Genomic DNA, 17,256 nt, shown 5'->3' with positions numbered 1-17,256 from the left:
GGTTTCAATGAAAATGTCATTGGGACTGTTTCTTGGGTCCAGGATGGAGATCCCTGAATAGCCCAGTGGATATAGGAGATCCAGGTTCAGAGCCCTTCAGATCCAGGTTCTGAACCAAGCAGAGCGGGCGCTGGAACCTACCACTACAGTAGGCTAGGTAAGTGCCCTGACCACTGGGCTATAAACTCTCTCTCTGGCCCAATGAATAGTTGATTATGTATCTAGTGAAACAGCTCCATAGACGAGAGTGAGAGAGCCCCACCACAGAATAGGCAATAGCCTGTTGGCTCAGGCATTCACTGGTTTCTGTAAAAAAAAAAAATTTGAACAGTCTTGGTTTTGTCCCAGTATAGAATGGGAAACTTTTTGAAATTTTTTTTCACATGACAGGAAAACCATTTCCCATCCAGCTCTCCTTAGCACCAGGTTACATGATTTAGTTCACTACCACGGTCAGACAGAAAACTGACTAAGACACTGTAAATGAAAGATCAGAATAAAGGGCAGGGTACCAAGTTTAGGGAAGTGTCCCACTGGTGCCAGGGATCAGGATTATGGCTCATCATTGATAATACAGGCATGTGAATAAATGAATTATACAGACAATACTAAACAGGGAACAGCTGTGAACAACAAAGAGGAGAGGAAGATAATCCAAGGAGGCCTAAACAGATTGGAAACATGGGCAGGAAATAAAACAAGACTCAATCTGGGGAAATGAAGCTAATCCACCTGAGGAAAAGCAAGCTAAACCCAAGGTCCTCAGTGGGATTGAGGAACCCAAGGAGCAGGCACTGATGAGAGGGACTCAAAGGGGGAGAGTAGGCAGCAAATAAGTGTGTGAAGTTGCCAATGCAATATGGCTGTGAAAAGGCCAATGCAATTTGGGATCTGCATAAGAGTCTTCACGTCTCTGAGCAGGGAGGGGAACAGTCCCTCTTTGTATGGCTTTGGTGCAACCATATCTGAAATATCAATCCATTAGCCATTGCAGCTGCTCAGCCTGACATGCTGCTCCCAAAAGTGATTCATGCACAGGGTGATGCCTCCACCACTGTCCTTCCTCCGGGACACTGCTTCGGGAGGGCAGCTTTAAAGTATGCCAGAGGCTGTGTGGGAGTCCTGCTGACGGGGATTGTGCAGTAATTTGCTGACTCAGTGCATCCCCAGCTGTCATATTCACACCCTTTCCCAGCGGAGACCCTAGATGAGCGTTCAGAGGTGTGAGATATTAGTATATACGTTAGCGAACATCTTTGAAAAGTCTAGTGTAGACAATGCGCGCTGCTTTTAATATGTGTTACGATGGCTGAGTGAAAGTGTAGGGGGGAGCTTTAACTCGACCTGTTTAGCACACCTTATAATAAACACTACATAGGCTTTTCAAATGTTCTAGGCAGACCATATTAGTTAACACATGCTAACATCAGACCTTTAAATCCTAGTCCATACAAGACTTTAGAACTTGTGTTGGCTACCTGTGAGCCCCTCAGAAGCTGCTGGGGGCCCTCAGAAATGGTCTTCACCAGCAAAAGCCAAGATAGACCTTGGATGAATTGATCTTATGCATTCCTTTCTGGGCACTGCATCACCAAAAATACTGGCAATTTGGAAGTTATTCTGAGAAGAGCAACAAAATGAGCCAAGATCCCTGTTCTTTACAGTGTGGCATAGGGCCCTGAAATACTTTCCAATTTACTATTCAGTGTCTGATGTATCTTTCGTGCTAAAACACTGGAAGCAGATGTAGCCCAACCAGTCATCTCATACCCTGTTCATATACTGACATCTATTTACCCACGGAACAGCAACAGCACAGGCAGAAGCACCGTTAGCTTTGCCTACACTGCCCCCTCCAGGGCTAAGGGGGGGTTTCATCTCCCTGGCCCATTCAATCCATGGTCTCTCATTGTGATGGGGGTGGACTTTTGTCCAGTAAGCACTAGACTGACACCCACCACTTCATTTCATATAGCTGTTTCATGTAGCATTTCACTGCCACGGTGTACCTGGTCTGGGTTTGAGCTAGTGACCTGCAGGTAAAAAGCTGTACAGACCATTACTGCTCCCCTGAGCCATCCAACTCACTAGAATGGAATTGCTTCTAACGTCAAGATTATTGTGAAGCACTTTCAGATCCCTTGACATGATAAGACATGAAGGGAAATGTAAGTTGCTGTGTTTTGGTTTTTAAATTTACCCTAAGGTTGTCCAACCATTTGTCACAATCTAAAGAAAATGTATGTTGTTCCTCTCTTTATTTTCTCTCTTTTGATGTATCTTTGTTTTCCTTCTCTATGGTGATGGTCATATGGAAAATGGACACTTGCAGGTGCAAAACAGCCATAGATCATAGACAGCACAGCTGTGCAGCAGCTTGGTCAGAGGGTAATGTGTGGTTAGGTGAACAGGTTACAGTTCTCTTGCTGGATGGTGAGTTTCCTTTGAGATATTTCTTTCCAGCCATAGCTGTGTTTCTTCTCTACCACCAGCAACTCTATCCATATCTGCACCCAAATCCTCCTATATCCACTTCCTTACACCAGCCATCAGCGAGATCCATCAAGCTATCGCCCCTGTTAGTCGCAGTGGGAACAATGCATAGAGTATGTGCTGCTCTTGCTGTCTCTTCTCTGACTGATGGCCACAAAACCTCCTGGGGCACGTAACAACTGGAAGGCTGGCAACTAAGAGTGGCAGGCAAGAAGCTTTGGAGGTCCAGAAAAGACAGAAAACCCCGAGACAGTAAGAAGCAAAATATTTTGTTTATAGGTCAGTAAGCAGGGGAGGTAAGGGATTTGTTTAGTAGGCTAAACGGGTGGGAAGGGAGGAGATATGGACATGTCCCCACTAGGCAGAGATTATTACATGCTCCAAAATGACTGTATAGGGAGCACCGTGACAGTACCTGATGCTTCACCTAACACGTAGGCTGACAGAATCCCTACCCCTAACAACTTACCATCTAAACTCCAACAACTACACTACATGGGACAGGTGTTCAGGTGCAGAGACATCACTGGTGGCATCAGCATAGAAGGCTTCACAGAAGGAGTGGGTTTTCAGAAAGGATTTGATGAGAAGAGAGAGAAGGCACATGGCACCGATAGAGGGGTCTGCTCCAAGCATTGGGCGCAGCATGAATGAGGGTCAGAAAGCAACAGGGGGAGGTATGGAGGCATACAGGAAGTGAGAGACAGTGATAGCTGGAACTGCCAGCCAATAGGACAGCGTTGGAACTTGATTAGGGCTGAGTTGACCTCTCTGGCTACCAAAAAAAATTGTTTGTTTGCTGTCTTCTGAGTTGCTCATTGGCTGGCTAATTTTGCAGCCCTGGTAGAGCAGGCTCTGCTAGTATATCTAGCAGCAGTGCTCCCGATCTGGGACAGATAGCGAGAGTCACAGATAAGCTGTCAGAACTTGAAAATGGACCTGAAGATGCTCCTAGTCTTTATTGCACCTCTCCTTTATTCAACTCTAGGCTTCCCTATTCAGGTGAGAGCGATTCCACACAACCCTTCTGTTTATTGTATCTAATCTCTGCTTCTTTGACTGGTGGATGAGCTGTCTTTTTAATATTTCCCAGCTGTGTTTCTAAAAGAAATACATTAGCTTGTAACATTATTTTTATATCAGTCTTTGAGATTACTTCTTCCATTTGCTCTTCATTTGTTGTTGTTGGATTTTTTGAGTTAACATGCAAAAATGAAAACTTAAATATATTGGTTTTGCAGGAACGCAATGGACATGCTGGTGCAAGTAAGTAGGATTTATACAATACTTTAAATATAAAAATGTAAAGAAATTGCTGACCACTTACCAAAATAAGACTGTATAAAACAAGACTCTTGTAGCCAGATCCTCAGATGGAGTAATTCGGCGTAGCCCCATTGAAGTTAACAGAGTTATACCCATTTACACCAGATGAGGCTCCTGCTCTTGGTAATAAATGTGCCACTAAATTGCACTTATCTGGTTTCCAGTGAGATTTTGGCTTTCTGCTCAATTTCCCATCTATTTCATAGAAGCACAAATGAACTGTCAGAGAACAATACAACTTTTATTGTAAAGCACAGTCCTTACAAACACTTTACTGAGTTCAATAATGAATAGCAGCAGAAGGAATGAGAAATTAAGAGGTGCAGACAAAGGAGTAAAGATGTTTTCAGTTGAAATGTGAAAAGAGATGGAGTCACAAAGGCAAAGGCATACAGCAGCACTGGTCAGGTGGCATAGAAAAATGCACATGGACCAGCTGTGGTGAGGACAAAGGGAGTTTTAAGAAATAAGGTCAGTGCTGTATGTATATAGTGAGTGGAAGAGAAATAGAGAGATGGTGTCAACTGGAGAAAGGCCAAGGTTTTATACACAAAGAGAGCAATTTTGCACTAGATCCTGGAACAGGTGGGGAGCCAGCATAGTTGTTTGAGGATGGTGTGTGCATATGTATGTATGCGCATGTGATTGTACAGGTCTGAAGGCAGGTAGCAGCAGCAGTACATGCAGACGACTGGAGAGTTGGGAGGTAGAGAGGCCATAGAGAAATGAATTGCCAAAGTCCTGGAGAGAGGAGATGAAGGCAAAGCTTTTAGTAGAGGTAAAGGGGAGGCAGTTGCAAATGGGTAATGTTGTTGTACAGCTTGTATGTATACACCTAGAGAGAGAGACAGAGACAGAGAGCACTTTTCATTAGTAGATTTCAGAGTGCTTCACAAACTTTTTAAAAATGTATTCATTCTCACAGCAGCCCTGTGAGGCAGGGAAGTGCTGTCATCCCCATTTTTACAGATAGGGAAATGAGCCACAGAGAGGCTAAGGGACTTGCCCAAGGTCACACATGGAGGCTGTGGCAGAGAAGGGAATTGAACCCAGACCTTCCAAGTCCTAGGCCCTAACCACTGGACCATACAAAGACATAAAACAAGCAACCATAAAGCCTCATCTAGGGCATTCACTTTTATTTGTTTCATCACGAGAAATAGAGGGAAGCTATTGAAAAGCTCTAGGAAAGAGCCATGGAAATAGTTGGAACTCTAAATGGGACTTAAGTGCAATAAGAAATTGCAAAGACTGTAATGATTTATCCCAAAGGAAGAAGTGTTAAAAGGGATTTGCGTGAGATATTCAGAACTGTTAACTGGCTCCTTTGTTCCCTGTTTCATAATGTGAGAACAAAGGGACACTCTGTGAAATTAGAGGTCAGTAAATTTGGAGCCAACTGAGGGACACACTCCATTGAGTAGTCAACCATTGGAGCTCACAGCTGCAGAGGGTCCTTGGTGGAAATATTATGGGATGATTGAATTTCACAATGCACAGAAGAAGTTTTAATTTACCTTTGTTACAATTTTTATCTCTTCTGTGAAATCTGGTATTTATGGCGTCACTAAGGAAACCTTGAACTGCATCATTCTATGCCATACCTGATACCCTAAGCCCATGCAATCAGGCTTGTGGCACTGGCAGGTGCATTCTGGGACTTCTACCTGTAGACACCCTAATAATTTAAGACCATTTAATGGCAGCTTGGAAATGAGAAAGAGGGCGCAAGGAATCTTTCCTTCCACTCAGCAGACACATGCAGGGGGCAAGTATCATTTGGCTGGCAACCCTTGGGAGTGTGTGGTCAAGCCAGCTGTACTAACAGCCCCAGAGGGGAGCAGGTCCGGGAGGGATGGAGTTTCCTAGTGAACACCAAACAAGCACCAGTCAAGGCCTCATGCTTTTCCCAGGTGGTGCACCAACTTCCTCCCCCAAGAGGTGCACAGATATTATGATGAATGCAGCATAAAAACAGACAGACAAGCACATAGGATGTGCCCCTCTTACTATGTTTCAGCTCAGGGGTGAAGTTACAAGGTTTGGGTAGTTTATCTTGCTACGGTTTTAACATCCATGTTTCCTCTTGTAGATGTTACTGTTTATCCTACGAAGAGTGAAGTGACCCCTTCTAGTGACATTTTACAGTCCTCTCAAGGTAAATGATGTAAAAACCTGGGCCCAGTAACTTCCAGTCCTCTCCTGGTTAATATGCCTGTCTCTAATAAATTTAGTCATGATAAAAAATATAGATCTAAGATAAAGCAATGCAAATCCAGCATCTTGTTTACTCTGACCGTAAATCACAAGCATCTTACTGTGAGATCTGGAGCACTGCTCTGCATTGTCTCTATCTTTGCTTGTTTACAGGAGTGTCATATAGCTGGAGTGTTTCCTGGCACACAATGTTAATGTGCTCTGGACAGGTTAGGCTTGAGAGTGCCTGGTCATGTGCAGGCGTGCAAGGGAGCATTCACCTTCTTGCACCTGGGCACATTCTGTTCCTTGTTCTCCCCTGAAACTTGTCCTAAACCCCGCAAAGTGAGCCAGGAGGGGCCAGGCCAGGCATCCTGCTTTTTCACACAGGCCAGTGGAGCTGGCCACACTTATGAGCCTCCTCATGTTGTGCTCTGAAAGCGTGGTGCAGCTGCCTTAAAAGCACAATATGCACCAGTGCTTTGTTTGTAATTGATGCTTCTAGCATTTTAAAGAATTCTTGCTGGGATCCTCAAAATCACCCAGAGAACCTTTACCCCAAGGAAAGAAATGCAGCAAGCTTGGAAGTGATTTGGAACTACATGCTCTGTTATCATGCTCCCCATTCTCCAGACCCCTGAGTAAGACTTCAGGAAGCTTTAATACCCTTGGTTCCTTCTACAAACTACAACTCCACTGTGTAGACAGAAAATGAAGGGTTTGGCTTCACTAGGATTTTACAAGCCAACCAATGTAAACAATATAAAAATGCAACAATACAAAATAAGATCTAGTTTTCCATCTGTCTATCTCAAACTCAATAAGGCTAAGAAAAAAGGTACCCAGTAATGCCATGTAAAAGCTGTGTCCTGTGTATTCTGATTTTCAAGACAGGACACCTAAATAGGGCTTCAAACTCTTTCATGTGGACACTCAGTTCAGCATGTAGGCACCAAACATTGGCAGTGAAATGCCAACACAGGTGCACAAATAAAAAATGTGGTCATCTTGTTTAGATGTCCAAACTTCAAACTTATGTTTGCCACATTTAAAGAAAAGTTCTCTATAAAATAGATACATTTTAGTGGAAAATCTTGACCACTCTTCCTTATTTTCTACTGGTCACATCGTGTTCCTCATCTCGGCAGGCATGTAGGGTCTGAAAGGCAGTGGAAGCATGGCAGTTCCACTCTGCAGGGGAGGCAGATAGTAAAAAATCTTGGCTGAAGGGGCTGCACCCTTTGAATGCCCCAGACCTGCTCTGCCAGAGCTCCATCTATGATAGGACTGGAGGAAGCAATCTGGCATTTGGCCAGGAGTTCAAGATCTAAGGCCAGATTTACAAATGTATTTAAGTGCCTAAAGATGGAAATTGGTGCCTAGTGAGATTTTCAAAAGCACCTAAATGAATTAGGCACTTGACTGACTAATAGAGTCCCCCATGTTTAGTGATTTTTCATATGTTTCTCAATTAGTTCAAGCCATCTCTAAAATTTACTGCCACTGAAGAATTTTTCAGGTTGCACTGAACTTTCAGGTTCAATGGATCAGAATTGACTGAAGTTTGCTACCGTTAAATTTGATTTCAGTGGCGTTACATTGATATAAAACCAAAGTAAGAGAGTGGAGAATCAGATCCAAAGGCTTTTTGGAATTTGTTCCCTATAAAAGGAATTTTTATTGTGGCTTTTAACTATTCATTAAGTAAGAGGAGATGGGTCTATTCTGTTCTCCCTATGTTTGTGTAACATCCATTCATGTCAATCCATTTGGTTTGAGTTGTGCAAACCAGATTCAGTGGGGCCAAAGATTGGGTCCTTAAAGGGTGGTAGTAAAAAAAAAATTTGACCTATTCATGAAATTGTTTTAACTAAAAAGTAATCACAGCTCTTGTGGGATCACAAGATTTTGTGCTTCTTAGCAGAATAAATACATGGCTTTATGTCATGCCTGCTCATAAATTTCTTTTGGGCCTGATTCTGATTTCATACATGCTGGTGTAAATCAGGAATATATCGAATGAAATCAATGGAGTAACCCCAGTGTGAAGATCAGGACCGGTATATGCTTTGGGAAGGGCAAACTGACATCCTTGCATTTCTGTGCAGAAGCTGAGCTGGCTACAGAGACAGACACAAAGGAAGACGTTTTTAACCGAATTTTGAAAGCTAACGCAGGTAATAGCTTCAAAGCTATATAAGTATCTTGGGTGTTTTCAGTGTCTTTTTTCTGCTGCCTTTTATAGCAGTTGGCCCAAATATTTCTCTGGTCTTATGAACATGAAGTGCTCTAGATAAACTTAGAGACAAGACACACACTTTTTTGCTAAGCAGTCTTTAAATCTGCCAATCTGTCCAGTTGTGCCTAGCACATTTGGTGTTGAAGATTATATATATTTTGGAGACATCTGAATTGTGGAGGCAGATTAATAATGGCTTCAGCTGTAATTTTGGATGTCTTTGTACTTTTTGGATTTAGAAAAAGATCTTTGAATATTTAAGTCATTCTTTAATTGTCTTGAATGCAAACATCTTGTGAGTAGCCATGGGTCTTCAGCCATGATAAGGCTTCAGAATATGTGGCTGATATTTTGGTGGCTGATCAGACCCACTCTGTCCCCATTTCAGCCTCTTTTTTTGAGTCTTCTGGATGCTTTTGGATCTATTCTGTTAGTTTTCTTCTCCCTCTGTTCTCTGCTTCTCCCCTTTTCCCCCTTCCAACAGTCTTGAAATGACTTTACTCCAGCACATAGAAACAGTCTCTCATGTATCTCTCTACATACACTCTTCTCTCTGTCCATTCCTGAATCCTCCATTCCTACGCTCTTTTTGCTCTCTCTTTTGAATTTTGATTATTGAAATGTTGATATTTTTAAGGTAGCATAAGCCTCTCTCTCTGTCAATTCCATCACCCCTCCCTCTCTAAACCCTACCTAACTGAGCCAGAACTTCCATTCAATGAAAACAACCCTCTCATCTTTCCATATTACGTTCCTCTTTCTCTCTGCACAGACACCACCCAGCGCTTGCGTGAAGGTGACATTGTTATGACAAAGAGCCGAAGTGCTATTGGCTGTTCAGATCGCTCATGTTTTTGGCCCCAATCCAGTGATGGCATTGTCCGTGTCCCCTATGTCTTCTCCCCCGACTATGGTGATTTGCATTTCTATAATATTTTTTTAATTAATTGTCATTGAAATGTTAATTAAATTCCAAATGCAAACTTAGAAAAAAGGGACAATGCAAATATTTGATGCAACACACGCCACTAGTTCACTTATGACACACATACATAGACAAGCTATACATTACAGTGAGAAAAGGGAGCAAATCGTCCCAAGGCGATTGCACCCATCCTGCTGACTATTCTATTCTCTTGTAGACAGTAATGGCACTTCTCTGTAATGAGGTATTATTATTAAATACACTTTATAAAACGTGTCTATTGCATCACCCTTTGGATGCATTCATTATTTTTTGAATCACACATGTAGCAAAAGAGTTGCCCATAATAACAGACAGTAGCTGGACCATCCCCAGATTAATCAACCACCACCCCCTTCATCTAAGACAAGAAACGCAGAAACCAGCCTGCTGTCCAATCCCTTCTCAGGCCAAGTCCTGAATACAGAGAAGGGTCTTGCACTAGGCCATAAAAGCAGTTAGGGTGAAATTCAGCATGAGATCGACTTGCCACTTAAATCCCTCATAAGCACTATTTTGAGCATACATTGACTTTTATGCTTCAAATAATTGTTCTTGTGTGACAAGTAATTTAACCCTTTCTTCCCCAGATGAGGCACAAATACGGTGGATTAGTGAAGCCATGGCAGAGTTTGAAATTCTAACTTGTATTGATTTTGTGAATCGCACAACAGAATCTGACTATCTAAATATTAAGTCAGGGAAAGGGTAAGTCCCACTGGCACTGACTCTTATTAAAAATGTTATTCTATCCCACTTTTCATGTCGTTGCTTCTTTAATATTGAGAGGATGTAGAGAGGACATTGAACTGGATTTATTTGAGAAACTCCAGGCCATTTGAGTGTGCAAAGTATCCTGCTCAGTGTTAAGCAATGAGGAGCAACATCAGGAACTAACCAAATGCAGACTTAAAACAACTCACAAATCCAGGAAAAGCAGCATTAAGGTAGAAACTGCATCCCCAACTCATGCTGCTATGCCTGGGCATTGTGACACACACTTGAGCACAATACATGGCAAGCTGCCATGATTCTTAATTTGCATCAGGACGTATCAATTCTAATAGAGTATGGAAGAATTAGTCCTCTAAGTCAGGGGTATAGCAGGCTGTCAAGGCCAAAAATCCAGCCAAGGGGAGGACTGTCCAATATCCCTGTGATTCAAAATGCCTTCAAGTTTGCTCATTCTCTAAAAGAAGCCGCGAGATAAACTTTACAGTAGTTTTAGAATAAAAATCATGTTTCTAAGGAACAGTGGATGAAATTCCCCCTGTGCAGGAGGCCAGCACACCAGAACAGAGGACTCTGCACCACTTAAGGGCTAATGTGGAACTTAAGTGTTGCCTAGGTCTTGCACTGGCCCTCTGCCCTGGGGTGAGTTTCACCCTAGTATGTGCCCCTAATATCACAACAGACAGAAGAGAATGACCATTCACTCCTTTAATAAACTGTGATTTGAAATTCTCTGTACAGTCCCCAAGGCTAGTTGATATCAAACTTTTCCTCTCTTTTGGTGTTTGTCATTCTCAGCTGCTGGTCCCACTATGGAAAGACTGGAGGTGGCCAGATTGTGTCTGTGATGAAGCAAGGCTGCATGTGGAAAGGGGTAATTCAGCATGAACTGAACCATGCACTGGGCTTTCTACATGAACAGGGTCGAAGTGACAGAGACAGTTATGTAAAGATTATGTGGGAGTACATTAGTTCAGGTAGGTACACTTGTACTCTTCTTTAATGCAGATACTGGATTAATTAATGTTTTATTGTTCCAAGCTGGTCCTTGTTCCTGGAAAAGAGGGAAAATTGATACATCTTCTAAGTATGATATTGTATATTACAGGTAATAAAAGCAACTTTAAGAAATCTGATAATTCCAACAACCTGGGCCTTCAATATGACTATTCCTCAGTGATGCACTACGGCACGTAAGTTGGAATGTGGGATTTCTTTTCTTGAAGGCACATAGAGCTCAAATCTCTTGTTGAAACTTAGGAGACACAATTACTCTTCATAATTATCAGCTTTACATTTTTTCTGAGGAAAATATGAATGGTTGTGATTCAATTCAAACAGACCTTTTCTGCAAGATAAGTTCATTGTCCTTTATCTCCCCATTAAAGTCATTTGAAAGTGAGATAAGGGTTGTTCCAGATTTACTCTCCTTACATGACATCCAGATCAAATTTATACAAAATATATTTTTGCCAGCCCTGTTGTTTGATCTTGTATCTGAAAGTCTCAAGGCAGCAGCTTCCGAGAAGAGCTCCTCATTTGTCACTGCTGAGGACGTTGATTACTAGGCCTCAACCATAGATAGGTGTATATATGACCTATTGGTGAGTATAGTGTGTTGTGGAAGTGAGTCCAGGCACACAAATAGGCATGGGCTAATGCTCTGTTATTAGCAGTACTACATACTACTTCTCTGTATTCCAATACCACGTGCACTAGACTAGCTCTACAGGTACTCATGTGGACCTCATCCCCATAGTATCTGAACACCACCAAGTTAAATATGACAACAGTGTGCTCTCTCTCTCTTCCCAGCCACTAAGAGGCAGACTTAGAGGGCTTTTTCACAGTGGGTAGGGGTGGTTGGTTTGGTTTTGGGGGATTGTTTTGTTTTTAGTGAATCCTAAGAGCAATGGAAAGTTTGAACGAAGAGGTGGGCTTTACATTTAGCTCTCAATGCAGTGAGGTTAGTGGTCCTTCTATTATGTGGTAGTGGGGCCTGTAGTCTTAAGACTGGCTCCTGTGAAGCTTCGCTCTTCCATGGTCATGATCCTCCATCATTTCCTTGTAGTTTCATTGTTCCCATGGAAAACAGATCTCGCAGGAGATCATGATCATGGAGGGAGGTGCAGCTTCCCAGATATCTTGGACCAGTTCCATGCAAGGCTTTGAAAATCAGGACCTTGACCTTGAATTGGTCTCTGTGTTAAGCCCTCAGTAGAACTGGGGTTCTCCAGGTCCAGTCTGGTGGCTTTAAAGGACACATTTCTTCAGGTGATCTTAAAGTCCACTGTCAGCTCAAATTTGGCCTCAAATTTAGATTTTTGTAAAAATAAGCTTTAAGACAAAGAGAAATGTCATAATGATTCCCCCCACCCCCACACACACCGTGGAAACGATTTTCCTTCAACAAAACCTATGTATCACTTAAGCTAAAGTGTACTTTAAAGTATTATTACTGGCCAAATTCATCCTTAGGGTAACTCCATCAATTTGGCCCATTATAACCATAAGGCTTAAGTATGCTTTAAGTGGTGTGTAGGCCAACCTTGTGCTGGTCCTCTACATAGGGATAAATGTCACTCTAACAGAATATTCAGAGAATACCATGTACGCAGTATGCATTACTACTGTTCCATATGAAATGGTTGGTCAGAAGAGTTATTCTTCTGACCACAGTATTCTTGCCAGCAAGTTAAAGAAATATGGGCTGGATGAATGGACTATAAGGTGGATAGAAAGCTGGCTAGATCGTCGGGCTCAACGGGTAGTGATCAACGGCTCCATGTCTAGTTGGCAGCCGGTTTCAAATGGAGTGCCCCAGGGGTTGGTCCCAGGGCCGGTTTTGTTCAATATCTTCATTAATGATCTGGAGGATGGCGTGGACTGCACTCTCAGCAAGTTTGCAGATGACACTAAACTGGGAGGAGTGGTAGATACGCTGGAGGGTAGGGATAGGATACAAAGGGACCTAGACAAATTAGAGGATTGGGCCAAAAGAAACCTGATGAGGTTCAACAAGGACAAGTGCAGAGTCCTGCACTTAGGACGGAAGAATCCCATGCACTGTTACAGACTAGGGACCGAATGGCTAGGAAGCAGTTCTGCAGAAAAGGACCTAGGGGTTACAGTGGACGAGAAGCTGGATATGAGTCAACAGTGTGCCCTTGTTACCAAGAAGGCTAACGGCGTTTTGGGCTGTATAAGTAGGGGCATTGCCAGCAGATCGAGGGACGTGATCATTCCCCTCTATTCGACATTGATGAGGCCTCATCTGGAGTCCTGTGTCCAGTTTTGGGCCCCACACTACAAGAAGGATGTGGAAAAATTGGAAAGAGTCCAGCAGAGGGCAACAAAAATGATTAGGGGGCTGGAGCACATGACTTATGAGGAGAGGCTGAGGGAACTGGGATTGTTTAGTCTGCAGAAGAGAAGAATGAGGGGGGATTTGATAGCTGCTTTCAACTACCTGAAAGGGGGTTCCAAAGAGGATGGAGCTAGACTGTTCTCAGTGGTACCTGGTGACAGAACAAGGAGTAATGGTCTCAAGTTGCAGTTGGGGAGGTTTAGGTTGGATATTAGGAAAAACTTTTTCACTAGGAGGGTGGTGAAGCACTGGAATGGGTTACCTAGGGAGGTGGTGGAATCTCCTTCCTTAGAGGTTTTTAAGGTCAGGCTTGACAAAGCCCTGGCTGGGATGATTTAGTTGGGAATTGGTCCTGCGTTGAGCAGGGGGTTGGACTAGATGACCTCCTGAGGTCCCTTCCAACCCTGATAGTCTATGATTCTATGATTCTAAGAGTTATACAGTTGCAATGTGGGATGGGAGTAAGTTATGTACAAATATTTTTACTGCTGTAAAGCATATAGATTACACAATTAAATACTGTAAAAAACAATTAGATTTAGAAAACATGATCCTTCCTGTTTCTGCAGAAATGCTTTCTCTAACACCCCTGGGAAAGCAACTATTATACCAATTCCTGATGCGTCTGTACCTGTTGGACAGAGATATGGACTGAGTAACCTGGATGTGGCCAAAATCAACAAGCTCTATAACTGCAGTAAGTGCTTCATATCTATCTTCTGTTCAGAGCCTTCACAGAGGCACAAGTGTAGCCCTGCAGAGAGATGCTGTATTTGGAACATCCTGAAACTTCTACACTAAATCCGTGGTTGTACACATTAAGAACACATGGCATTCAGAGGATGCACCTGGAAACCAAAGATGAAGACTGGGACACATCTTGATTACACAATATGTGATTTGTTTCCAACTCTGTTGGACCAATTCAGCCCAGGTGTAAGTGGGTGCAGTTCGATGGAAGTGCACTGAATTTGGCCGATGTCGTCTTTCCATTGTGTACCTCCTTTCAGTCATTTGACTTCCGTAGAACTCAAAAAACAACTGTAAGAACTTCAAAGAGTTTATCACACGTGTCTCTGACTGCAGACATAGGTAATTTCAGAGTTGAAAAGACCAGAAACAGCTGGGGGCCTCTCACATCTGGAACCGTTTTGTGACAACTCCTCCATCCAAAACCTACATATTTTTAAACACTTACGTTTTAATTAACTTTTAAAAAAACTTTAATATTTAAATCTTTAATTTTAACTTTTTGTACCAGAGAAGGCAAAACCCCCCCATGCAAAATACAAAAACAAATTCTAAGTCTCAGGGGAAAGCAGGATAAATAGAAAATTTCCTCCTGACAAGAGGATACTCTGCTGACTCCTCCCAAGCACAAAACTGACTAAAACCCCTTTAATATAAATACCATAGTGTCATCTCATTTTTGTTTAAATATACGAATATAGCTTGACTTCCCTCATCCCCAATGGAAACCCATTCCGCTTATTTACCACTACCTCAGCAAAATTAAACCTTCTCACATTTTTCTTAGATATGCAAAAAGAAACCTTAAATTAATGTCCCTTTGCTCTGTTCTGGACTTTATCTATAAAAAGCTGATGCGTTTCCCTTTTGCTAATGTCCTTACCATTTCAATACAGATATTTATGAATGATCTGAAAATTAGAATTACACATTTCTTCATTTAGTGGTCTGAATTTTAACTATCACAGATGTGCAGAGACCTTGAAATTAATGTTGGCAGCAGGGCCGGTTCCAGGCACCAGCTTAACAAGCAGGTGCTTGGGGCAGCCAAGGGAGAGGGGCGGCACCTGCGGCAATTCAGGGCGGCAGGTCCCTCGCTCCCTCTAGGAGCGAAGGACCTGCCGCTGAACTGCCGCCGCCGATCGCGGCTTTTTTTTTTTTTTTTTTTTTCCAATTGCCGCTGCCGATCGCGATCATGATCGCAGCTTTTTTTTTTTTTTGCTTGGGGCGGCAGAAATGCTGGAGCTGGCCCTGGTTGGCAGATGACAATATGGAGAACATTTCATTCTAAACAGAGCACAACTGTACCTGACTTGAATGTAAAAGAGTCTCTAAATCTGATTCTGGTACAATCATTGTTTTTTCTGTTAGATCGCTGCAGCACCATCCTTGATAGCCCATCTGGATCACTGAGCTCTGACAACTACATGTCAAAATACTCAGGCAATGCTACCTGTTTCTGTCTCATCCGAATCCCATCCAAACGGGTAATTACAAGGATTTGATAGCTTCTACGTGTAATTGAATTGATATCTGTGTGATTATGCATTTTGCTGTGCTTGCTACACTCCAGTTTCCACATAAGGACATAATACAAATTTCAAATTAAGTTCCTTTCTTGGGATATGCAGCTATCATAATAGATATTTTCTTTCTCTAATTTATAACATTCATATTCACATGCTTAAACTACGGATGGGAAAAGACAGGAGTAGTTTTGATTTTGGAAAACTTCATTGGTTGGACCTTAGTTTTGCAAAACCAGTGGAAGTGGCAATTCACATTCAGATTCTATTTTATCTGAACTTTCAGGGTATGGGAAAAGAGGCTGGATAACTAGTTCCAGTTCGGGCTCATATCTAGTTTTGACTCACTGTGATCTAACAGAACCTGGCTGAAATGAATTAGGCTGGTGGGTATTAAAAGGTTTGTTTCCTCTTCTCTTTCAGGTTTCTCTGCAGTTTGATGCTTTTAGTCTGAAGTCCTCCACAGACTGTAAAACTGAATATGTTAAAATATATGATGGGGTCAGCCAGTCTTCTGAGGTTCTACTGGACAAGACTTGTGGGACAAAGAGTCCCCCAACCGTAACAGCTTCTGGTAGAACTATGCTTGTGGAGTTTGTCAGGGGTGGCACTGGTGCAGCCACTGGCTTCAAGATCTCCTACACCTCTGGTAGGTCCAAGCCCAGGAAGAATGGCAGAGAATCAGATGTAAACAATGTAAAATCAAAAGTCTTTTAGCTTTACCATCATCCCTCATCTTGCTTTGCGGATATAGCAGCTCAGTCTTGTTATGATTCTGTAACTAATTTCAGTAAATGGGGCACATTCACTAACACTAACAAGGTCATCAGTGTGATGTGGTTCCCAGACTCTACAGTTTGAATCATCTCTCAGATTTATGCCATTGCAAATCTCTTTTTATGACTCGAATAAAACTTGTGCCCACTGGAATATGATCATCTGAATTTTACCACAACGGCTCATAGATGAACTTTAAGTAAAATTTGGATCACGTTTGCCTAATGTATTGCGAAGGGCAGAATTTCAAAAGCACTCGGTGTTGGCCTACCTCTGCTCCCATTGGAGTCAGTGGGTAAAACTCACTTCATAGACTTCAGTGGGAGCAGAGGACAACGGAGAATGCTTTTGAAGATATCCCCTAAGACTGTAGCCCTCCTAATGAAAATTGTATTACATTAGCCAGCTGAGAGGATCAAAAATATGTGTTAAATAACAGCACAATAATACAGTTTGTCTGATATATTATTTTATTACACAAGATAAATCATTGTTATGTATAAAAATGTGGCTCCTCTGTGATGGATGCAGCTCACAAGCCTACAATTCAGAGGGACCAGATAGAATCAGACAGAGGCAGATTACTTGGGAAAGAAGTCACATAATAACAGGCAATATTTCTGACCAATAATTCTTTCTACCAGGTAAAGATCTTTAGAATTCATTCCCCAAAAAGACATTTTTCTCAGGACCACTTATCTAATCACTAAGCTTTGGATTCTGATGTCCCTGTGTAACATCCATTCACATTAATGGTGGTTATAGACATGTATGGAGGGGAAAGTATGCTAATTCTCCATGCCAGATTTGTGTGTCAGCTTGCGGGACTACATATCAATTACTGTAGAGAGATGCACAAGTGTCCTGACTGTAAAACAGAGCATGG

General features: G+C 42.3%; 1 protein-coding gene across 1 annotated transcript; it reads left to right on the top strand.

The window, feature by feature from the left end:
* Positions 1 to 3,426: 3,426 nt before the first annotated feature.
* Positions 3,427 to 16,310, top strand: LOC135877767 (astacin-like metalloendopeptidase). Its single transcript, XM_065403319.1, has 11 exons — positions 3,427 to 3,495; positions 3,735 to 3,759; positions 5,912 to 5,977; positions 8,124 to 8,192; positions 9,027 to 9,167; positions 9,809 to 9,926; positions 10,749 to 10,927; positions 11,059 to 11,143; positions 13,887 to 14,014; positions 15,439 to 15,554; positions 16,017 to 16,310. Exons 1-11 carry the CDS (start codon positions 3,427 to 3,429, stop codon positions 16,308 to 16,310), a joined length of 1,290 nt encoding a protein of 429 aa, XP_065259391.1.
* The last annotated feature ends 946 nt before the right edge of the window (positions 16,311 to 17,256 follow it).

Source organism: Emys orbicularis, chromosome 4 (assembly GCF_028017835.1).
Source record: "Emys orbicularis isolate rEmyOrb1 chromosome 4, rEmyOrb1.hap1, whole genome shotgun sequence".
NCBI classification, from domain to species: Eukaryota; Metazoa; Chordata; order Testudines; family Emydidae; genus Emys; species Emys orbicularis.
This window is presented reverse-complemented; position numbering and strand designations above follow the sequence as displayed.